Here is a 24,763-nt window from a genome sequence, read left to right on the forward strand (position 1 = left end):
AGTAACCCACTCAAAGTATGTATGCCTGTGTGTGTGATATTATTTGTTGATTAAATGTGACTGCCTGGTGTGTATATGTGTATGCATCACATGATTGATTTCAACTTTTAGGACATCATGTATTAATCCAATCAAAGTCCACATATTGATATATCGAGTACAGACCGTCACTTCCCCCCTCTTCTCAAAAGTACTACAGCAGGAAGCCATACTTTGCAATTTGGATGAGTCCGATGATGAGCCAGCGTCCCGCTTCACCCCACAGCTTGGCGGCTCCCATCTCCAGGAAAACCTCCACATACTCCAACACAGACAGCCAGGTCAGGAGTCTCTGCTGAGACAGAGACTGATGGAACAAAACACAGCAGAAAAACTCAGCACTTTCACAATCACTTTCAATCTACAGCATATAAGTATGATAATATGATATTCAACTTGACAGGGAGCTACTTTTTTATATATATATATATATACACAGTACTGTGCAAAAGTCTTAGGCACATGTAAAAGAAAAAGGTAAAGTGAAGATGCTTTCAATAAACATCTAAGACACAATGTATATAAAAATTCTTGGGTGCCTAAGACTTTTGCACAGTACTGTATATATATATATATATTTAATTTTCCATTATACGTACAACATATACAATCATACATACACAATACATGACAATAAAGACAAATACAAAACAAAATACATGACCAAAAAAACAGAGAGCTACTTCTAAAGATTCTGGCATTATTCCTCCAGCTAGTATAATGGCTCCAGTTCAATCAAGGAATGATGTTTCTTCAAACTAAAATACTGAATAATGTCTGCCATAACAAGGTAGTCACATCCAGTCTATAGTGAAACTATGATTCACTCACATTCCAGCAGTGTAAGTGTCTGTGACAGGTGAGATGTGCTAAAATAAGAAACAAGTAGCCAAACCCAGAAGGCTTGACTGGCTGGAAAAAAAATGGAAGAAAATGTAACAGAATTCATCTCTTTCTTTTCAGTCTAGAAGCTTCATCCAATACTTTCAGCATTACGCTCTGTCATCATCTCTCCCTTCTTCTCCAGTAAGGAAACCTGACTGACCTGCACAATCAGAAACATCAGTGTGTGCGTCTCAAACATGCATGAACACATTCCTCTGTAAAAGAAGAATGAGTTCATCTGAAACCAAGGGGGAAACGATCTTGTGGCGCTCACCATAGGTAGGGTGCATTTTAGGCCTTTGCGCAGAATGCCGTCATTAAACAGCACCAGCAGATTGGAAGCAGAGTAGACTGAAAAAGACACAGAGCAATGAGGAGGGAGGTCCCATTAGAACAGGGCAGAAAACCCCAAAATGGGCCCAAACTGCTCCCATAAAATGACATATTTGCTTTGTATTGCTTTGAATAAACTGATTTAAGTGTGGTGAAATTTGTACTTGGAAAAAAAATATTGTATGTAATCTAGCAAATTACAAGTTGGGATAGAAAAGGGGGATAAAAGATGCCACCGACCTGACGTCTTTTACAGCATTATATCAATAGTGCAGTTGTAACAAATGACATAACCAGTACATAATAAATTAGTAAATTCATGGCCCTCTTCTGTGGCTGTATCAGACTGAGCCTTAAACAAAGCAATAGTTGTATCATAAAGTGATCCTAAACCCCTACTTACTTAGTTCGGATAGTTCATGGGAATCTGCAAATCGCCCTGCAAAATAAGATTCATTTAAATATTGTAATTTCATCAACAGAGGCTCTTCATATTAGACTTTACATGAATAAAACAAGCAGCGAAATTTGCGGCATATTGGCGTGATATCAGTAGTTGAAGACAAAGACAACTCTGGGGCCAGTTGCATAAAGACAGAGTCTTAGACCTAAATGTGACTTTACCGTTAAGTCAAACTTGCTATAGAAATTTATATTTACCTGTTCCTACTACTTCTTGGTTGTTGTAGATCTCTAATGTGTTGTTTCTGTCTCTAAAGACTCTTCAGACTCTTCCCAGAAACCAAAGATTTGGCATCTTTTATGAAACAGCTTCAGTATTTAAAATCTGACAGGCCGAGTCGTTGCCATAACAACAAAGTTCTTAAATCAAGATTAGCCGGGGGGAAGGTGCCTAACATTCCTACCTCAAAATAAATCAGTTGTAATATTTAAGTAACAGACAGTCTTAATTAAAGTATTCCAACCTGAGAATCTAACGTCAAGACCAGTCTAAGGCTTAGACTAGTCTTAAACTAGCTTTATGCAACTGGCCCAAGGAAGTCTAAGGAAGTAAATTAAGTGCAATAAGAGCTTTTACTGCGGCTATAAGTGAGGTTGGGTTTCATCTGTCATGGTTCTGTAATTTCAGTAAAGCCTGCTGGCATTTTCACTTACCTGCAATCAGGTAGGAGAGTGTCCGCACCGTACTCTCAAGTTGTGCTGTGGCAGCTGGGTTTTTTGTGACATACTCACAGTAGCGCTCATAAAAGCGAGTCAGTTTGTCAATGTACGCTTTAGACATTTCAACTTTACTACAAACCGAAAAATACAGTCTTCACTCAGTTTTCAGACTATGCAAACTCAAACAGTTTGATAACGGCTGGTTTTGAATACATCAGTCTCCTTGCAGCTGGCTCTAAAAACAAAACTTCCGCGTGGATGGTCCGACTGTTATTTGTGTCCCCTCGCTGTCAAGTTAAAATAAACGTTGGTTCCTATCCAGTTGTATTAAACGTTGTACACGCCTCTTCTTCCGCACACGTTATTGTTGCATCAGCATCCAACCATCCAACACTCACTGTGGCAATGTCGAACTCGGGAGAGCAAGGTACAGTAATTGATCTCGTGTTTGTGTCGCCCTTTTGGCTCGCTAGGTGAAAATCAGTTTGAAGGTTGTGATAGCAAGTTTTCATATGCTTTGACGGATGGTCACAGCCATTAGCTATTAGCCAGCTAATGCTGAGAGCGAGTAAATTAAGCTTCCAGACGAGCCGCCTAGCTTTCCAAGTCTAACCTGGTGCTCTAGGTAACCCAGTCCCAATGGGGAGAATGGCACCTCCAAACTCCTTTCAAATATCTGTCAAATTAACGTTAATATTTACCTTAAGTATCGGCAGAGGCACACACCGCATACAATATGACTCAAGACCTCGTCTGAATTATTAGGAGCCAGTCCACAATTCGGCACACATATATTCCACCAAACAGCATTTTATCTCAGTAATATTTCAGGTTTTTAAAAATGGTTCACTTGTTATTCCACCGGTCTTCGCGGCGGTTGCGAGTCAGTTTAAACCAATTCTAAAAGTTGAAATTTTATTTAAACAAGTGCTGCTTGATGGATTATATGTATGCCGAATTGACGAATGGGTCCTAATGATTCAGAAAAGGTCTTGAGTCGGAGTATGTATTTGCCCATCAGCAAGACCACATTAACTGGCCAGGTTTTTGCAGAGAGTTTGGCTTGACGTTCTCTCTCTGAAAGGGAAAACGTTAACCTAATGCTACGTTAAGCAAAGCTTGGCACTTGTCATGGCAGCGCCTGTGGCCAGTTTGTTTTCACAGATGATGGCTTGATTCACCCTGACAGTTCCTCAGCGAAAAGTTCAAGCAGTCAGAACAGAAAATCAGATTTTTCCGGACATAAACTTGATAACATATGCCTGGACAGTGTTTCCACTGGTCTGCCTGAATGTTTGCAGTGCATATAAGCTTGTAATCATTTGTGTAGATTATGGCTATGGTTTTTACTTATGGGATGATGATATTTCTCACATCTTCGTTAACTGTGGGTAGATATTTCCAGACTCCAATAGTTGATTTAAAGAAATTAAAGAATCCACCAGGGCTACTATGGTTTTTGTTATTTACTTTTTATTTAAACATATTGTTTCCTATTTTATTTGCTTTTACTTCCAGTTTTCATTGTTTCATATGTGTTAAGTTTCTATTTGACTCTCAGTTTCAGAATTAGTGTTTCAGTGGTCAGACAGGAATGTGTTGACACTGTCTGTTCTGGGTACATTGATGGAAAATTTCTACTGGAGGCACACAGTTGATTCAAGCATATTGATCACTAGAGAACTAATTGATTGAGATGGATTGGCATTTATTTTCTTGATTTATTTGTCTTACTTAATGTGTCTGTTTATCTGTGTTTGCATTTTCAATTAATTTTGGAGGCAGAGATTAGTTTGTTAGTTTTTTTCTCTTCTTTTTTTTACTTTCATTCCCCCTTCGGATCCCCTCTGTTCTGCATGCCTGTGTTACTCCAACAATGACACAGGTGCAGACCCACATTTAACACCATTGGTCAGGGACAATGTTAACTTCACCATTTCTGTAAAAGTAATTTTGCTCATATCCGTCATCAGACACTTGTTGCAAACCCTTAGCATTCTCTATCGTGGTAAAAATAAAGACTACTATTTTGTCCTTTTGCTAACTGCTGAGAGAAGTATTACAACTTGAGTTCACAAAATACCATTTCAAAATCTACTCTTGTCTAAAGTTAAAACATGACACTGAGTGGAGAAAAAAACCCAGAAGGATCACACTGCATCCTACAATATTAAAGGTAAAGACTGTGACTCTGTAAGATTGGAACACCAGGAGTTTGGGTCAAATCAAATCACAACTATCTAACCTTCAGGCCTTTAGGGGTTTTTGGCGCCAAAACTTAACTTGAGTTGGAAGTGTGGTCTTTGACATTACTGCTAGGCCTTGGCTATGAGCCACCTGATCCCTTGACTGGTTGTCCTAGTGTCCAAATTAACATTATGGTGCTGCTGTTAGTATTTTCTCAGGCTGTTGCAGCCTAGTCGGTAATTATTTGCGAATATTTACCCTCTTGTTTCTGCAGCCTTTGAGTATGGCTTCTTGCTGCACATAAATGAGGAGGCTGCGTTGGCAGGGGCCCTGAATGAGTACCTGTCCTCCCGCAGCTACCTGGCTGGGTTCAGCCCTTCCCAGGCCGACCAGAAAGCCTTCGGGCTCCTCCACCGCCCTCCCGCTCCACAACATGTCCACGCTCTGCGCTGGTACAGACACATAGCAGCCCTGCAGCAGGACCTCAGCCCAGACAGCAGTGAGTAGACGGTTCAAGGCATGAGGCCTGAACAGGCTGCGGGTGGCCGTGCTCCCAGATATCTAGGCTGTTTGAGGTCCTCAAGGCAGCGTGGCCCAGGCTTTGGCTAAAATGGAAGAATTCTCATTGGCTATGCTAAACGCAGCTCTAACTTGCTCTTCTCCAAACACTGACACGCATGAACCCAGAGCTCCTTGGGATGAATCCAGCCTCAGCTTTCACTCAGTCGTGGCAACGTATGTGGTGCCTGCAAGGTTTTATGTTTATCTTTTGTTTTTCCAAGATTTTTGCTGAGCGCTAAGTAGAGTTGCTTTATCATTATTTAAACAAAATGGTTGGCAGCTGGGACAAATCCCACTCCGTGTTGCTTTTGAACATTTGGCTTCAAAGAGACACCTAACCAAAGATACTCCCTGACGTCAAAATCGCTCAGCAGGCACTTGGTGCATCTCGATGTGAACATGCAGCAGCAGGGATGTGTCACCTGCAGCACATAAGATATCAGCTCTAGCAGGGTTGCACTGCATGTGTTCAGAAACCTGTACATTCGGTGCTGTCTCAGCTGGGTGTTTGGGCATGCTGAGTGTGACTTTGTCGCTAACTATCAACTGATTGTGTTCTGGCTTCAGGGTGTAGCCGCATATTCCTTAGTTGAATACAGTTAGCTCCATGAGAGCTAGCTTCTGAGAATAAGAGGAAGCCTATTTTTTCTGGCATTTGACTCAAGATTTCCTCCAAGGATTTACATCGTCCATGTTCAGACTTGCAATGCAAGTAAATACAAATTAATAACTGCGATATCTTCATTTGGGCTTAGTCTGCCTTGGTCTGTTATAGTATTTTGGATTGCACATCAAGCCCTGAACATATTTCTCTTGTAGGCCACTTCTTCCTCTTCTTGAACAGATTTGGATTTGGGATTTTTTGGTTTTACAGCCCTAATAGGTTTGAACAGTACATTAACAGTACATGCGACCAGTTATGTTTTGACTGACACAGCAGGGGATTTGAATATGCTGTGTTATTATATTACTGATGTAATAGAGGGCAATGATTCAGACCCATTACTGCCTTCCTTACACAGTGTTTCACCCACATTATGTCAGTGACAGTGCCTTGCTCCTCCAAGTGCAGATGTATAGGCTAATATGCTTGGTGTTTTAGTTTAACACATTTTAAATTTGATTCTCTTTGTGCATAGCATGTGGTCAGCAATCACTACTTAATCAGTAGACAAAAATGCATGCAACGTTTGTATTTGATGCTTAAAAATCGTCCATTTTAATGAACTTTTGCCCTTTCCAATAGTGTTTTGTATCTTTTTCAGTGAAAGGAAAGAGGGTTCAGCCCCCTTGGTCTCCACCAGAAGGAACAAATGTTCCCCAGCTACGGCTGTACAACAGCCTGACAAGAACCAAGGTAGGCTACAGGTGAATATCAAATCCAAGAATGCCAAGTCGATACTTACTGTATGTCCCTTTGAGAAAGATCTTCCCAATTTGTCTTGGGGAGAACAAACTTCTCAAGAATGTGAGCAAAGAGGAGCATCCAAGTTTGAGATGGACTGTGTGCTAGGTATGGGACGATATGAAAATTTCATGTCACGATTATCCTGGCCAAAATAATTGCAATTCACGATATTATTCCCGATAATCATCAAAATATGCTTAAAACTCTTAAAATGGCACTAAAACCTACTGGACTGGTCACTTTACCTTACATTTTGTTAAGAAACAAATATTTTTATTGCATCATAGGACACATATCTTTTTTTTGTGAACATCCTTTTTAGTGAAAAACAAACAGGACAGATTCCGACTCTCGCCGGTAACACCCAGCAGGTAATCACAATGAGAGAAAAAAATCCATTAATAAAAAGAATCTACCTATCAACCTGATATCCAGGCATTCACATGGTTCAATTAGTTATGTGTTGTAAATGCACGGTAAATGAATAACTTATTTTGAGGATATTCATGCTCATGTGAGAATATTCAGGATTATCCCGATAATGGAAATTCACCAAAATAAAATTGTCTTGACTGTTTTTATCACGATAAAAGATAAAATCTTATATCCTCCCATCCCTACTGTGTGCTAGACATTACGCCATCAATTCAGACGTACAGGAGTTCATTTTCCCATCATGCAAGCAGCAAGCAAGTTTATTTATATAGCACAATTCAAAGTGCTTTACATTTAAATAGAAATACAATATACCATTTAAAATGCATCACATCCAAACTGGCTGGCACAAACAAACAGTGCTATAGTCTGTAGCACAGAATCTGCTGAAGTTTTAAGAAGCTGGAAAGTCCATTTCAAACTGTAAAGACGCGTTCTCCATTCATTGGTTCTCTCCATGTTTGTTCTCTCCAAGACAACATTCAAAGATTGATGTCCAGACACAAGTATCGACTTGGAATTTTTGGTGTTGATAATGGCCTCATATTTTTTTAATCTTCATCTCAAAGGTTTATAACTCACCTGACTTTTTTAGTTCCAATCATCAAAGAAACCTAATCTGATTGTAACCTGATGCTGTATGTTGCCTGTTCCATCTCAGTTACACCTGCAGGGAGATCAGAGCATGTTTATTTGTTATAGGTACTGCAGGTTCTATCCAACAGGACACTGATATTCATAAAGCTCTACACAGATAACCGAAGTGTTTGTGAAAATCGATTGTTTTTTGTTGTTTAACACGCTCTCTGATCAGATCATTTACATTCGCTGTTCTAATGTTGCAGGAGCTCTTTGTTCCCCAGAGTGGGAATAAAGTGTTGTGGTACTGCTGCGGACCGACTGTGTATGATGCTTCACACATGGGACATGCCAGGTAAACAGATCATGATAAATAACCAAAGGAACAAATGGCAGCCACAAAATTGCTCACTTGCCCACTTTTTCCATTACAAAATAAATGTGAATTTCACCCATAACGGTTCACAACAACTCTTAAATTCTTGTGTTTCCTCTATTCTAACATTGTTTTATTTTATAATCTTTCTCTCTCTCCAGATCCTACATATCTTTTGATATACTTCGAAGGATATTGAGAGACTACTTCAAATACGATGTCCTCTACTGCATGAATATCACAGACATTGATGATAAAGTAAGTATGATCCACGTACTCTTCACTGCTTTAGTGTTTTCAATTTGTTATTGGAATTGGATCCGCACAGAAATACAAGTAGTCACAGTACAATTCAATTCTTACTTGGAAGCTAATTCCTAAACCACATAAATCATGGAGAAATAACAGATATCACCAGAAAAATATCAGTAATAATAATTTTATACTGTTTAATCCGACTAGCTCCATTTGGAGGATGAACACCAATGTGTAATAGTAATAATAATTCAGTAACTTTTGGTATATTGGTATTTGGCAGTAAAAAGTGCAAAGTATCCACTATCGGGGTGTGAAATGGGGTCTATTCAGTCTAAGAGCAAGCCAAGACATTCATTATTTTGCCCTTTCTTTCGTGTGTGTAGGCTTTACGTTGGTTTTTCTTTCTTCCAGATCATCAAGAGGGCCAGGCAGAACTATCTTCTGGACCAGTACAAGGAGAAGCAGCCAGAAGCTGCCCAGATACTGCAGGACGTCCTGACTGCCAGAGGGGTGAGACCAAACTCTCACAAAGCCTTTGATACTGTTATAATAAACTGCCATGGCGCCATGAAACCTCATGGATATGTGGCTAAATTAATAGATTTTAGCAAGTATAACTTTCAGAGTAACATCATTATTGATGTAGCTGAGACCAGAGGACCTTATACTTTTACTATGTTTTTACTTGTGTATTATGTTATTTATTATTTATTTATTTGTGGCTCCACTGCACATTGTTTTAGTGTTCCATTTGTTTTATACTGTTGCGATGCAGTTGTTGTTTTCTGTTTTCTATGCTTTTAATTTTGTAAAGCCCTTTGTAACTCATTGTTTTAAAAGATGCAATATAAATAAAGGTTTACTTACTGACTTACTTATATCACATTATGTGCAAATAAATCAACTCTTATTTGTCAAAGATCAAAAAGATCAAATCCTTTCAAATTGTGTCTTAAAACAACAAATTAGCTGAAGGATTCATGTGGGTTTTTTTTTTCCTCATACAACTGTTTGTGTGTCACTGTTTGCAGCCGTTCCGGGCCGTGTTGGCGGTGACAGCAGACCCGGATAAGAAGCAGATGCTGGAGAGGCTGGATGCTGCGGTGTCTGCCGCCCTGCAGCCGCTGCAGGCCGCCATGGAGAGCAAAGCAGCAGCCGAGATCGTCCAGGCCAAGGCCCAGGTGAGACTCGTTTACTGTGAAACAAAATTTAGATAGTATTTTCCCTCTTTGTCACTTCTTTGTAGTTCTTAGGTTTTGACTTTTTAACTTATTTTTTAACTTTGTAGCAAGGTAAGGCCTGGGAACAAATTATTTCTGACTCTCAAATGGAAAATAAAGCAACAAGTAATAATCTGTGACATTTTCATATAAATTTCCATTTTGCTACTCTTGGTTTCCTATCCCTGTTAAAGAATAATGATTCAAGCTATATCCAGTTCATGAAAGCCGGTGTCTGGTAGCTCTTTCCTGGGAAAAATCTTCTGCCGCACAGGAAGTGATGCGTTTTTACACTTGCAATTTCTTCCTCAGTAAAAACTCTTTAAACTCTTTTCTTCAAAGGTGCTGTTGGAGCAGGCCAAGGACATGCTGGCTGATTGGTTGGACCACCAGTTTGGGAGTCAAGTCACAGAAAACTCCATCTTTTCCATTCTCCCTAAATATTGGGAGGGAGAGTACCACAAAGACATGGATGCCCTGAATGTAGGTGGAAGTAAAGCAAAGTGTTTTCTAATGCAGTAACGCCCATGAGTCACCTCTGACAGCATTGTTTTAAAAATTTTAAAAATAATATATTATAATATATTATAAGCACATTTGAATCTCTGCTTGGTTTTTATTTCTCTGGTACGATTAAATGTTAATACTATAACCGGGATCTCATGCATACGTTTTGTGATGCAGCTGATTCTGAACATTACATTACATGAATTGCTATAAAACGGTTGTAATTACCCGACTATTATAACTGACAGCATTTAGGTGATTCATAAATGCCGGTGTTATCCATAAAGTCACAGAATGCATCAACTAATAAATCTCTGTTTAAGGAAATTCCTAATTTACATGGAAAGAATAGAGGAATGTCGTAAACAATGCTATAGCCAAGTGGAAGTGGATTAGTGTAATATGTAAAAATGTGTTTTAAAGCATGTTTTTGAATTGACTTTACTCGAAGTGTGTGTTGGTTTACTGCTATTGCTGTGCATCACTTCTCTCTGTGGCCCTTATCAGGTCCTCCCTCCAGATGTTCTCACCCGGGTCAGTGAGTACGTGCCAGAGATTGTGGATTTTGTGGAGAAGATTGTCTCAAATGGCTATGGGTGAGGAAGAAACAGCCAGTATCTCCCAACTAGATTACATCCAAATTGTCTCTCCAAATTGTAATTGTAACAGGATCATTTGAGTTATTTTGTTTTCTCATTTCTGCAGGTATGAATCAAACGGTTCTGTTTACTTTGACACTTCGAAATTTGATGGCAGTCAGCAGCACTCCTACGCCAAACTGGTGCCTGAAGCAGTTGGTGACCAGAAGGCTTTGCAAGAGGGAGAGGGTAAGTTTTTATGTTACAACTACCAGATCTGTTTTACTTCTTCCATAATGTATAGTCAGTTGCAAAAGTGTTTGGACAGGGTAATAAAATGGATTCTGATTGCTGCAAGCTCATTAAGTTTGTAATTCTGATGAAAAGAGCAACTGTTGATGCCTTCAACATTTGTTCTAAAAAATGAATACAAAATTGAGTGTGTTGGGAAGACTAATGGTAAATTTTGAAGTCACAAGTTTGCTCAAACATGATTATCGAGGATGGATTTCTCATAGTAATTGTATTGCACTTTTCATAGCAAAGTTAGAAAGTGCAGTAAATAACCTAACTGCAGAAGGTGTGCTGTTCTCAGCACTTTTACTAATACAGTTGACATTTTGGAACCATTATTTTTACATTACTAATTGGCTGCCTTACCAAGTCAGTATACATTGAAAATTGGTAGGTTGTTTCCATCAATATGGCCGTTAACCTTTCTGTCAACCCTTTCTTAATCCCTTGTCTGTCCACCAGGGGACCTGAGCATCTCTGCAGACAGGTTAAGTGAGAAAAAGTCTCAAAATGATTTTGCCTTGTGGAAAGCCTCCAAGCCAGGAGAGCCGTCATGGGACTCTCCATGGGGGAAGGTCAGTCTGAATTCTTGACACCTAAGTCTCATAACTTTCAAAGTGCATTAAAAAAAAAAAAAAAGTACATTCATCAAAGAGGTAGTTTTGATAAAGAAAGTAGAAAAGGAGTGACTGAATTTTCTATTTACTACTGAACTAAAGCCTCCCTTGTTTAGAAAATAAAGAAGTTTACTTTGCCGGTTAATCATGTAAATTAGCTTCTGTTCCAAGTACACTTTCTTTCCATCTGCTTTAAGGATTTATTGTACACAAGGAATGAAACCTTGCCATGTACTCTCATAACTTTGGGCTAAATGTGTGTTTTTGCAGGGACGGCCCGGTTGGCACATTGAATGTTCTGCCATGGCTGGCTCCATCTTGGGAGAGTCCATGGACATCCATGGAGGGGGGTTCGATCTCCGGTTCCCCCATCACGACAATGAGTTGGCTCAGTCTGAGGTGAGAGAGGAACACCTTTCAGTTGGTTTGTTTGTGTGTTTTGTGCGGAGCCCAGGAAGAATAGTTGCCACTGCAGTATCAAATAACAGGGATCCAAATAAACTGATAAATATCAACAAAATAATTGCTCTTGTTCGTCTTCCCAAGTAGAAAAATGTATAATTTGTCCCGATTTATGAAACGTGAATGAGGCAAGGCATAAACAATTCATACTGTTGTGTTTGGTCACCCAAATTGAAGTCCAGCAACTCCAACCTTAGTCACTCTAATCCTGACCAAGGCCTATCAACCTAGCTTGTGCTCTCGAGCCGAATGTAGGGAAGTCACCCCTGTTTCAACTCTTGAAACAGGGTGGCTCTTGTCCTGCAGCTAGACACGGTAAATGAGAACCTTTAGAAAACTCATTCTACCATAATGAGTCAGCTACTTCACTCTTCTCATTCCCAAGCCCCCCTGAACTCTGTTGATAGTATTACGCACAAGTAGTTTTGGTCTGTGGAATTAACACCCAGACTCGGGATGATTTGACCAGACTCAGAGGATGTAAATGAGACATCCTGCCCGGTTTTTATCAGTTGAGCAGTTTATCAGAAACGGCCTCTCACCTCTATACAGACTCAAGGAGCGCTAACACTACCTACGCAGGAACTAAACATCCTGAAACTTGTGGTTAACACACACAAGAGAAAGAGAAAACAAGAGTATAACTTTTTATACTGTCCTGGCTCCAGGTTGCCCTCAAACTGTGTGCACACAAACTTTATGCAAAACACACAAACAGGTATACTTCACACACACACACATTACCTTGTGTTGAACTCATACGTGACTTGCACACAAGCAGGTCCCTAGAGTCCTGCTCATCGCACACACACATGACCTCGCATTGAACTTTACACACAAACAGGTCCCTGGAGTCATACGTTTTGCACACACATTGTATATTATTCTTCCACAGCGTGTTCATTCAGTTCATGTGTATTACAGTCAATGTTGTATATTCCTTAATCCTACTTTTGTCGGCTGGGCAGCACTGCAGCTCTGTTAGTTGTTAGAACTGTTGCCTCATAGCAAGAAGGTTGTGGGTTCGAATCTCTACCTCGGTCCTTTCTGTGTGGAGTTTGCATGTTCTCCCCATGTTTGGGTTTCCACCATTTTGTAGAGGGCCTGTTGCTTGTAGACTTGAGGCCTTATGGCATGATCAGGCTCGGTGGTATCCAGTAAACCAGGTGATGAAGGAGGGGCCGAGGAGAGCTAACGCTACCTACGCAGGAACTAAACGTCCTGTAACTTGTGGTTAACACCCACAAGAGAAAGAGAAACGAAGAGTATAAAAGTTGTTAAAAAAAAAAAGGGAGAGGGGAGAGAAGAGGAGGCGACTCGGACAAAGGTGACGGTGGTTGCGGCCATTCAGGCTGAGGGGACGGAGGTGGAGGGGATTCAGGATGAGGGGGCGATGACGGAGGTGAAGGAGACTCACGCTCAGCTCCCTCACCCTCTTGACCCCTTGCCATCTGTGTGAGACATCTGAGATCCTCTCGCTCCCGGTCCATACGAGCAAACCTCTCCCTCTCTCCATCTCTCTGATGACCTGCTTTCTCTTTTCCCTCATCACGTTGTTCCTCTCCTAGTTCGGCCCCCTCTGGGCTCCTGTGGTGGCCTCTCTCCCTGCTACCTAGAAGCAGTATATGGTCCAGTCTGGACCCATACCCCATGAGTCCCACTGTCTTCAACAATACTCACAGCAGACAAACTACACAGAAAACATGAGACTCACTTAAACTTTAGTCCAAGCCCATTTCTTGGAATGCATTTAAGCTGTTTTCAGTCAAAGAGGAAACAAAAATGCAGCTTTTCACAAACGTTGGTTATCTTTCCACACAGGCTTTCTTTGAGAATGATCACTGGGTTCGCTACTTCCTGCACACGGGCCACCTGACGATCGCAGGCTGCAAGATGTCTAAATCTCTGAAGAATTTCATCACCATAAAGGACGCCTTGGCAAAGAACACAGGTGACTCCTCTGTTCTGCTCGAAGCTGTCTATGATGTTGTAGATACCTGACTGTTTGCACAAGTGATTCATCTAAACTGCCGCGCATTCAGATGACTCAGATAGACGACGTGCACTAAAATACCATGCCAAAAGTTATTCAAAATATGCATAATGCAAGTGATTCCATATAATGTCAAAAATTGTATTCTCAGTTTTGAACTTCCAATTTTGAAATACTTTAATTTGCATTTTTTTTTCTTTGTTTTTTTTGTTTAAGTACGCTTAGATTCTTGAAGGTTAGGATATGGAAGTGGAAAATGATATGATAATAATAATCCCCAAACTCAAATGAGGTTGAAAATGTTTCATATTACTTTAGGATATTAAGGATACTGTCTGTCCTTACATCAAGAGGTCAGTCAGTCAATTTTAGAGTGAATTATTGTCTTAATTTCCATGAAATAAACATTTGGGCCTTTGATAGAACATATTCTTGCATATTTACATATTTTCTCAGTTATGCTCATTCTACTAACAGTATGGTTCAGATTACTGGCATTCTGATTAACAACACTGTACTCTATATAGAAAGATGAAACATTTCCCACCAGGTGAGATGTGTGCAGCTTGTTGCTGTGTCGGACACATGAAGGCGATAGAGATCATGTTAACAGTTTCTCTTTCTGTGTCTTCCTGCAGCTCGCCAGCTCCGCCTGGCTTTCTTAATGCATTCCTGGAAAGACACTCTGGACTATTCTTCCAACACCATGGAGTCTGCTGTCCAGTACGAGAAGTTCATGAATGTAGGGGACTTTGGAAAATGGGCATGTGCTTAATCCTGAAAAACAGTCTTTCTGTTGTATCGATTTACTGTTTTATGCCCATTCCTGTCACTTATTCTCCCCACAGGAGTTCTTCCTCAACGTCAAAGACATTCTGCGCTCTCCCACCGATATCACTGGTCAGTTTGAGAAGTGGGAAGCAGCGGAGGTGGACCTTAACAACTGGTGAGAGAGCAAAACCATGTGTGCCACGAGCATGACTTTACCCTTGGGTAGCTGAGATCATCAAACCAAACTGATTAACACGCTTTTAAAGCAATTTTGGTAAAGCTGGACGCATACGTGAGTTTGTGTAGGAAAAGCAGAGGATTGTGAGTCAAAATGTCTTAATTTCTGTGCTGACTACATGCAGAAATACAGGCTAGTAGTAACAGAGGTTAGCTAGTGACCTGTGATCTTGGTAATGCTTGTTGTATGTTCATGTATTAACTATTAAGGATTTTCTGCATGTTGAAGGGAGGCATGAGGAATATAGATTCAGTAAGATCAAAGTGAAGTCATAAATTGTCTCAAAAACATGATATTGCTGCAAAATCTCTCCTATAACGTATTGGTTTGATAAACAGAAAAACCTAACTGTCTACACAAGAAACATAAGAAACAGTGTATCCAGTTAAAACAAAGAGTATCAGGATGCCAGCAGTCATTAGATGTCTGACTTGTTGCTGTGTAGTTTCTATGAGAGGAAGTCTGCCGTCCACGAGGCTCTGTGTGACAACGTGGACACTCGCGCTGCCATGGAGGAGATGAGAGCGCTGGTCGGCCAGAGCAACACCTACATCGCCAGCAGGAAGAGCGCCAAGCTGCAGCCCAACCGCCTGCTGGTGGAGAGCATCGCTGTGTATCTCACTAAAATGCTGATGGTGAGCACGTTTTTACAGGACTTCAGGAAGACTGCTGTTTTATCATCCAGTGGCAGTTCTCTTCCTAAATGTGAAAGGAACAAGGCCGATTAGTTTCAATGTTGTATTACAGGCAAAGTTTCATGAAAACGTTCACAGTAGTTTGTGTGTTTCTGTGCACCACAGTGCCAAGAATGTAGACCGACTTAGTTTTAATCTTAATTTTTAAAGGCCGAATTTTTTATCTAAACATAAAAAATAAAAGGGTAGTCTAAGCACAAACAGTTTAAATGTTAGATTGGATGGTTTTCATCACTTAATTGATTGACTACGTACAAAAACTGGCAATATATGACAGCAAAGCCTGAGTTTGAATTGGATATACAATTCTGAAACACTGAAACGGAGTAATGAAAGACACATTTTAAGTTATGATGGGGGCCACAGAGTTGCGAAACACTTATTATTATGTTATTCTTGAAGAACTTGTGCTGACAGTATTTGCCTATAATCAGGGTTCAAAAGTTGCAAGGATTTTGCACTTTGTGCCTTCTGGAGTTCTTGTGTACTCAGACAATTTAGAAAATGATATTGTTGATATTTGAATGTTTTTGAATTGCATACTCTCTCTAGTTGTAATTCGATGATGGGAATAAGAAATAACATAATATTATTATTTTAATACAGGGTCATGAGTAGCATATATTGTGTTTTTGACACAGTCCAAATACAGGTAGTCTTTTATTTTTTCCAGATGCCAAATGATGAAAAAGATTGATGTAGAGCTTTGAATAACTGATAAAGTTAAAAAGACGGTTTTCTAATGCATTTATATTTTGTATGAATGACACATTTCACAGAGAGTTTCATCTGGTCATGGAGGGTGGATCTTATACTGTATTTCCAAACTTAAATATATGATTTCTATTAGGAATGAACGCAGTATGCATCAAGCCCATTGAAGTGTGACTCTTCTTGTCTTCCAGACATTTGGTGCCATTGAAGGATCAGAGCCCATCGGCTTTCCAGTGGGAGGAAAAGGTCAAGACATGGATGTAAGTATAGAGATACCTGGGGGAGTTGGCTGTCTTTCTTGTATGTAGGAAATATGTGTGTTATTCTGTAGTCTGTCTGTTAGTCTGTTAAGCATTTGGTTTTCATGAGAAACTGACCTGATTGTCATGTTACTTTTACTAAAGATTTTACCATAGAATAAATCGTTAGCTCACGTTACCTTTTGCCAAACACAAACAGTACTTCCATTTGCTAACATCCTATTTATCTATTATTTTTGTCACATTAGTTAAAATGCTGTGATTTAAATCAGTCAGCTCTTACTTGGTTCTCTTTGTCCCTGCAAAAATAAACCATAACATCCCACGACTGTCCCATCCAGCCTACTGTGATCATCCTATATTGAATTACTTGATGTCTAAGAACATTCTACCAAAAAATATTTACCTAGAAAAAACAAAATTCCAACCATAGACCCAATCTTGACATATGCAATTTTAAAAATGTGGCTGTTGTTGAAATAGGTTCTGCTAAATGTATAAGCAGTTTGATAAGTAATACTATAGATTCATCAGTTTTGGTGACTTTTACAGAAGCTGAGCTGTTTATGTCTTATTTGCCATAATTTTACATAATTTTAAGCTACCACTATTGACTTATTTAAAATATTAAAATGTTTTTGCCAGCTGGAGAGCACAGTGATGCCATACCTGAAAGTGCTGTCGGATTTCAGAGAGGGTGTCCGAAAAATCGCCAGAGAGCAGAAAGGTAAGAACTCACATTTAATTATGAATCCCCAAAACACACTAATAATGTAGCAATTCCCTCCAAATCTCTGCTTAAAATATCACTTAAGCATTTTATCAGAGAAAGCAGGATTGTTCATCATATGATCTTAATGAACCATTCTGTTGTTTGATATGATATGATTTATTCATAATTCAATCAACAAACAGGTCATGATTTCCCACTACAAAATATAATGTAACCATATTTTCATCCCCTATTCTTCCCAGGGATTAATAAAGTATATTTTTTTTATCTATCCAGTGACGGAGTTGCTGCAGCTGTGTGATGTGGTCCGTGACGACACGTTACCTGACCTGGGAGTCCGTCTGGAGGATCATGAAGGTAAACGAGCCGAGAACTTTACAACCACTTCAGTTTTATGTCTCCCAAAAACTTGGATGCCAACCCTGATGGAAAATGAAGTGCCGTATGTGTGTTCATGAAGAAAAAGTACAGCTTTGTTACTTTTTACTTGACAATAAAATATGTATGAGTACAAAGGCCATGGCTGGCACAGGAAGAGGGAAGAAGGATTGTGTAATCACCATTAAAAAAGTATAACAAAGAACTGCTTTTTCCATCGGTGAGAATGACTTGATTAAGCAAAGTGTCTGTGTTGTAGGCCTTCCTACAGTGTTGAAACTGGTGGATAAGGAGACACTGCTGAGGGAGAGAGATGAGAAGAAGAAGGTAAGGGAAGTGTGGTAATGTCTGCTTTAAAATGTTCCTCTAACTTGCCTCTGCGTACTTCAGTGGAACAAAAAAAAACACATAGTGCCTTACAAAGAAAAAGTCCATAAACCCATGAATTCTGTGAATTGGATAAGGAGAAAAATAATAACGTTTTTGGTGCACACCTGCAGTTTATTTTCTTTGGTCCAAAACATAGTTGACAATTTGACTCTGTTGCATTTGGAATAGAAAATGGATAGAGAATGTTTCTGAGCAGCAGCTGATGCATTACACCATCCAGACTCTATTTTGCTGCCTTCCCTTCCCCTGGCTGAAGATGAAACCATGAGGCAAAGCATGATTTTGAATGTCTGAAGTTTTAGAAAACAGGGAATTGATCATTTCTATCTTTAAAGTTGACTAGACACTGTTGTTGTCTTCTTTCACAGATGGAAGAGGAGAAGAAAAAGAAGAAGGAAGAGGCTGCCAGGAAGAAACAAGAGCAAGAGGTCAGTCACTTTCCCCTCCACTGTCAGCAAAGAGAGCAGATGAGGAAGAGAGTTTCCAGGAGTCATGAGTCTTTGGAACATTTCTAGTTCAGCAATCCACATAGACTACATGATATATAAACTCAGAAATTAATATTTAAGATTTTCCCTACTTGATGCAAATTCATGACTGTCCTGTTTTAGTCTGATGAATGATTTGCCAGGACATCCCAGACACTTTGTAGGCCTACATCCACTTACAAATATTTACTAAAATATTAGTAGACTGAGGAGACTTAATATACTGTCTTGTAGACCAAGACGACTCTGCTCATGTCAAGTAGGAGTTGACAACTTGTTGCAACTTACATTTCCTTCACATAAATCCAAAATCTTAAATTAGTCATATTGTAGATATATAGTCTATAGTTATATTATTCCTCACCTACAAAACACTAAATGAAATGTCATCTTCCTGCCTCAATATCTAACTGCATCTCTAAAATGCTTTGTCGCACTTTCCTTTCTTCCTGGTTATCTTTCACTGTTGGTAGCAGCTGTATTTTCTTTGTTACTCACAAATGCATGTTAGACAATACCATACAGAGAAGTTTAGTCCTCTTCTTTTCATTTCTTTGATAATGAAGTAAACATGTTCACTCACTCATTGTTTTTCTGTTTCAGATGGCTAAACTTGCAAAGATGAAGGTCCCTCCATGTGAAATGTTCCGTACTGAAACTGACAAATATTCCAAATTTGATGAAACGGTAACAATTCATTTTTTTATCCTGTTTATTTGGTTTGGAAACACTACTGAGTCTCAGTTTTGTCTTGATCCTAGATTCATTTGGCAAATCCCACATGTAATTTTCACTCAGTCTGATCTAAAGAAATCTTTCTATCATTCAATTAAGTTCAGTAAACTTTATTTATCCCGAGGGGCAATTAGATTCTCATCAGAAAAACACAAAAATTGCCTCATTGCTAAATCAGGGTAAAAAATCGTATTAGTGTGAGTCAGGGGAAATCACACACATCACTTCTAAAGCACAAATCAGAATTTAATTGCCATATAAGATTTAGGTACAGTCAAATAAATTCTTATTTTTTCATGGAAAATTAGCTTTTATTCAACTTTCATAACACATTGTGACACACTCACATAGTCAATAGTCACACAGTCACAGAGTTGTTTTACTAATGTGTTTACTGACATTAACAATTTGAACACAATTACAAACATTAACAGTTTATACAACCATAAAATCCGCACAGTACAAGACTCATCTGCTGGTGCACACTGTTGGTCCTTGTATCCGAAGCTGTCAGTCAATTTGAGATTTCAGATTTCAGATTGGGGCATCATGAAGAGTTTCTATTTTTGGCTAGCATAAGGAAGATATTTAGAATGAAATGCAGAGAAATGCTGAGCAGACTGCTTTGAGTTTCATTCTTCATTTTTACTTTACTTAAAGATTTACTTAAAGATGTTATTCATGTATTTATTCATTTTCAGAAAATGTACCTTTTGTAACATTTCCATGTCAGTATGTAGATCAGACACTCTTCAGTATGTGGCAGCGTCTTGAAGAAGAAACTGAACATGGTTGTGTTTCTTCTCATTGCTGTCAACAGGGTTTCCCCACTCATGATGTTGAAGGGAAGGAGATCAGCAAGGGACAAGCCAAGAAGCTGCGCAAGCTCTACGAGACCCAAGAGAAACTGCACAACGAGTATCTTCAGATGAACCAAAATGGCAGCTGAGTCTATGTATCACAAACTGTCCGGGCCAAGCCATCCACTCTACAGAATACCTACAGAATAAATATTAAGGCCGGAGATGCTGGGTGCATCTTTTGTCTCCCGTACATCTGTTCTGATCAGAAAACCCAGGAGACACAACACACAAAAATAGCAGATGACGTTTCCTCAATATGAGTGGATATGAGAAAGAAGGCTATGATAGACTTCACACAAACAAAAGTACATGCATCATTATTCAGAATGTGGAAACAAAAATGAGAGATTCCCATCAGTGCTGGAGGCATCGTCTATGTTTTGTTAACAACTTTGTAACCATGTTGAACAAAAACCAATCAACTTTCTGTCTTCTCTACTTTTCACAAACAAGGAAACATAGGAATTGAGATTTTAATGACTTGACAGCAGAACACTATGCATGTCATTAGTTTCTGTTGGCGCTCTGCTACCAGTGTCTCCAAGAGCTGTGTAGAAATTTGATGGTGATGTACTGACTGGAACTCGTGCTACATTGGCAATTATATAGAAGCCTGTTTTACACTAGCACTGCCAATCAATTAAAAGGTTACATTATTACACAATTACATTATACTGTAAACAGAAATGATTAGTTTTAGAATTTGCTACAAATTAAAGACACCATTTAAATATATTTCAATGTTATTGCTTCATACTTAAAATGTGGAATGCACTGAAAAATCAGCTGATGCATTACAGGCCATAATCTGTACACTATACCATTACCACAAGGCAAATTTTGCAAATTGTTCCCAACTATATTGCCAGTGTATCATAGCCAGAACTGGATGGTAATGACCTCACACTTAACCTGGGTCTAGTCAACACAAATCCTGAAAGGAGCTGCCACAAAATGTTCTACTTCATTCCAATGATGTTTACCAGCGATGAAAGGCTTTGTCTTCACAACCTTTTAGGATATTAAATACTTCTGTAATTGCAGTTACATCAGTCTTAAGTCATGTATGTATGGTTTTTGGTTCCAATCATATTCTCCTGGTTTCAACTTTCATAAAACCCTTAACCTGGGCAGCTCTTTTCTGATGAGATTTGGGGGAAATCTAGCTTCTCAAACCCTTGGTTAGCGTGGGCTCTCATGAGTGAAACCACATGGAGAGGTGCTTCTACTGAGCGGCAGCGTATTATCCAGCCGTCCATTAAGGTTGCGTAATGTATTTAATGTTGTAATGTATTGTCTTTCCATGGTTATGTGAAGGCACGGCTGCAGCAATTATTTCGGATGAGGCAGCTAAATGAATAACAGCCAGCAGGGAAACTGATTTCATATCAAGCAATCACTGTAATCATCCTCACCTGCTGGTGGACTTGTAGCCCCCTGCTGGTGTGATGACATCATTACAGTGGCGGCCCGGACCTCATAAAAACATTTTTCCTGTTAAAGGGCAACAGACATGGCATTGTTTTCCTGTTGTCAGCATTTATTATTCACATAAAAGAGAGTCTTGCTGTTTATTTAGATTGTAAATTTCATCTATATTCCATTTATTCTCCCACTGGAAGGCTGCAGTTATATGTTCTATTACCGTCTGAATAATAGTAAAATTTTAGTTAAAAGTTCCCCTCTAAGTAGATAGGAAACAGTGAGCCTGGGTTCACAGCTGTGGGCCACAGTGGAGCGTGTGCATAAGGACGTCTGCTGTGGTTCTTCAGACTCGTACTACAGTGTTCATCCTGACTGTTGAAAGTTTTGCAGTTTAAAACAGTTGCAGCACTTTTAAACCAATGTCCTTTTCAGATGTTGGCTTTGATGTCACAGTAAAAAAAATATCACTGAAGAGGAAACAGGGTTCCCACTGCTCTTTAAACATCCCACAGAGTTTGTGGGTTTGAGAAGAATAAAATAAGTCCTGGAAAGGTTTAGAAAATGAATGGTTGGCCTTGAAACTACCTGTTTTTATATACATACTGTATATATATAGATTTGTGTTGATACAGCAGCAGTTTTAAAATGAAGGATTTTAAAAGGATTTACTGACTTGACAACATCATGAGTAAAACATGACACCATGATGTCTAATTCTGACCAATTTCATGTCTTACACCAAAACATGCCAATTTTGAGTCCATGAATTTCACCAAATAAGACCTTTGAAAGTCATTGGAAAAAAAAAATTTAGTCTGGGAACCCTGGAAACATCTTTTAATGCTTTCAGTCTGCCAAGCTAACCAGCTGAGCGGCCATGCACACCGCACTGTGACCTGGGTGTTGAACCAGGCGGTGACGGCTTCATGCACTTTGGTCTGTTTGTGTTTGCTTGGCGTCAGTCTATCAGGGTGATGGAAACTCACTGTTCAGTTTCCCAGCAGGCCTGTAGGTATTTGTAGAGTTGGTGCGTTTGGTGGGATGCATCGCCATTGAAGGAGGAGCTTGTGGACCCATTAACCTGCATTTGATATAAATGGTTATTCTTTCTATACGGTTGCAAATTACAGTAATGATACATGCAAGATCTTCATAGGAATATGTTAATCTGGGAAAAGATTGAAATAAAATACATTTTGTGCTGAGTTTGTGATGTTTGTAGAGGTCGAATGTGACTTAATAAACCTTAAGCCTTTTTCCAGGTTTCTTGAAGAGACAGTTTTACAGTCACAGCTTAGAATAAACCAGGAGTCTAGAACAGTAAAACTAGAACATTTAAATACTTTTCTATGAGAATAATTTAAATTTTGATTTATTACTTCTGCACTGCAGAGTTCATGATAATGCGGGGATAATAAGATTCAGGTGTGGAAGGTTTCTCCAATCCAAACACTTTTGATTTCTGTGGATCTAGAATATTAATTACAGTTAGAAATCTCCACTTCAGTGTTGTACCTTTTATTTGTTTATTTATTTTAAATACAGACAACTGTGTGACTTCTCTGCACCATGAGGTCACCGCCTACCACCACACACAGAAAAATGGACCTCACTAGTATTTTGCCCATTGATTTGTAGCATATACACTGGGTGGACAAAATAATAGAAACACCACTTGGACAAAAAGACTTGAACTTTGAAACAGATTTTAGCTTCTGGTTCTTTACATTTATTTGGTCCTGTTTGACCCAGAGGGTCAAACAATATGGATTTAACTTTTTTTTTCACACAAATTTTAGAAAAACATGGTTAAAAAGATTAAAAAAAAAAAAAACACTGAAGATTTTGCATCATTTTGAGGAGTAAGTTTGTTGGACTGTAATTTGTATTTCCAGGCAGATTCCAGAAAATAGAGGATACTTATCTTATTTATCTTATATCTCACTTATCTTATACTTATTACTTAAGATACTTACTTATACTGTATGTGTTTACACCTGCTTTGCATGTTGTCAAAGGGATTTCAGTGATTTTTGCTGACACTGACAGGTTACTACCACACATTTACAGCACATTGTACACGGTTTAACATGATGTGTGGCAGCGGTGCAGCGTCATCATACCTTGCTGCAGGACACACACAGGTCACCCAGCACCTTCACAGACCGCACGACAAGTTTGTTCGTATAAGTCGATTCTGTCGGACCTGCTGGACTCTCCTGAAGTCCCTCTGGAGCTGCTGCTGGGCCTTCGACATCATGGATGTTGTGGTTTTTCCCTTGTTGTTGGTTCTGTCCGTCCTCCAGAAGCCAAGACAGTCCTCCAGCTCAATGATTCTCAACCTTTTTCATATCATGGACCCCTAATTTAGTACACATTAGGGCCACGGACCCCAATTTGATGAGATTTTTGGACCCAAATCTACATTCTCTGATTGTTTTAACTTCTTGTTAATGAAATAATGCTGAAGTTTAACAATTCATCAGTTTGCTGGGGACCCTCTGGAACCCCCTCAAGGACCCCTGGTGGTCCCCGGACCCCACGTTGAGAACCACTGCTCCAGCTCACTGTCTGAGCTGCTGCACCCAGGAGACAAATAAACAACCTTCCTCTTTTTGGGTCCCTATAATAACCACAAGTCCTCTCGCTGCTGACCCCATGATTCTTCAGTTTGTGTTGTTTGTACTTATTTTACTTATTATATTGACGAAATTAGGATAAAGATAAATCATATAATATCTTTGACTAACTTAAATGGGAGACAAAAACATGCAATCACAGCATGTTGTGGCCATGCATGTTTAATACATTATTATAAATAAATAAATACACATAGATAAATGCATACATTCATACATAACATGAATGGAGAGTTGGGGTGTAAAGAAGGCAGGTATCAACCCATGAATCAATGGCACCAAGATAAAATTCAGTGCAATTGAAAATAATTCTGATTACAGTTAGAGAACTCTCTCTCCAGAAAGAGAATTGATGAAATACAAATGACATCAACAATATTATTCTGGCTAATGTCACGGGCAGTTTTCCCTGCCACTGATAATAATATACTGTTACAAGCTAAGCAGCTGCCAAATACCAGTTCACTTCAGGACTTAATTGCGAGGAATAACACAGTTATTAACCATGATTTGTAGTAAGAAAATGTATATTTCGCCTTGTGTGGCATCTTATGATAAGAATACATGCCAACAGTGAAAG

At 39.2% G+C, this 24,763-nt stretch overlaps 2 protein-coding genes across 3 annotated transcripts; one reads left to right on the plus strand and one right to left on the minus strand.

The window, feature by feature from the left end:
* Positions 1-193: 193 nt before the first annotated feature.
* On the minus strand, positions 194-2,719 carry LOC139667572 (peroxisomal membrane protein PEX16-like). Its single transcript, XM_071547059.1, has 4 exons — positions 2,374-2,719; positions 1,661-1,696; positions 1,199-1,275; positions 194-346 (listed from the first exon to the last, which is right to left on the minus strand). The coding sequence occupies exons 1-4, from the start codon at positions 2,498-2,500 to the stop codon at positions 194-196; spliced, it is 393 nt and encodes a 130-aa protein (XP_071403160.1). The 5' UTR covers positions 2,501-2,719.
* Positions 2,720-2,757: 38 nt separating this feature from the next.
* Positions 2,758-22,766, plus strand: cars1 (cysteinyl-tRNA synthetase 1). 2 transcript variants are annotated; one of them, XM_071547061.1, is made up of 23 exons: positions 2,785-2,806; positions 4,841-5,065; positions 6,393-6,484; positions 7,816-7,904; positions 8,087-8,183; positions 8,595-8,693; positions 9,215-9,364; positions 9,746-9,886; positions 10,418-10,506; positions 10,616-10,737; positions 11,245-11,357; positions 11,670-11,798; positions 13,683-13,812; positions 14,493-14,596; positions 14,703-14,800; positions 15,309-15,498; positions 16,464-16,532; positions 17,178-17,259; positions 17,542-17,622; positions 17,903-17,970; positions 18,402-18,461; positions 19,125-19,208; positions 20,077-22,766. In XM_071547061.1, exons 1-23 carry the CDS (start codon positions 2,785-2,787, stop codon positions 20,203-20,205), a joined length of 2,463 nt encoding a protein of 820 aa, XP_071403162.1. In that variant the 3' UTR covers positions 20,206-22,766. The 2 variants fall into 2 exon arrangements, with proteins under 2 accessions (XP_071403163.1, XP_071403162.1); XM_071547062.1 differs by lacking the exon at positions 4,841-5,065 and having other exon boundaries at positions 2,758-2,806.
* Positions 22,767-24,763: the final 1,997 nt, after the last annotated feature.

The sequence above is a fragment of the Centroberyx affinis genome, unplaced genomic scaffold, assembly GCF_046629955.1.
Source record: "Centroberyx affinis isolate AG114_WGS23_722 - 3 ecotype Tasmania unplaced genomic scaffold, CSIRO-AGI_Caff_v1 ptg005635l_1, whole genome shotgun sequence".
Taxonomy (NCBI): domain Eukaryota; kingdom Metazoa; phylum Chordata; class Actinopteri; order Beryciformes; family Berycidae; genus Centroberyx; species Centroberyx affinis.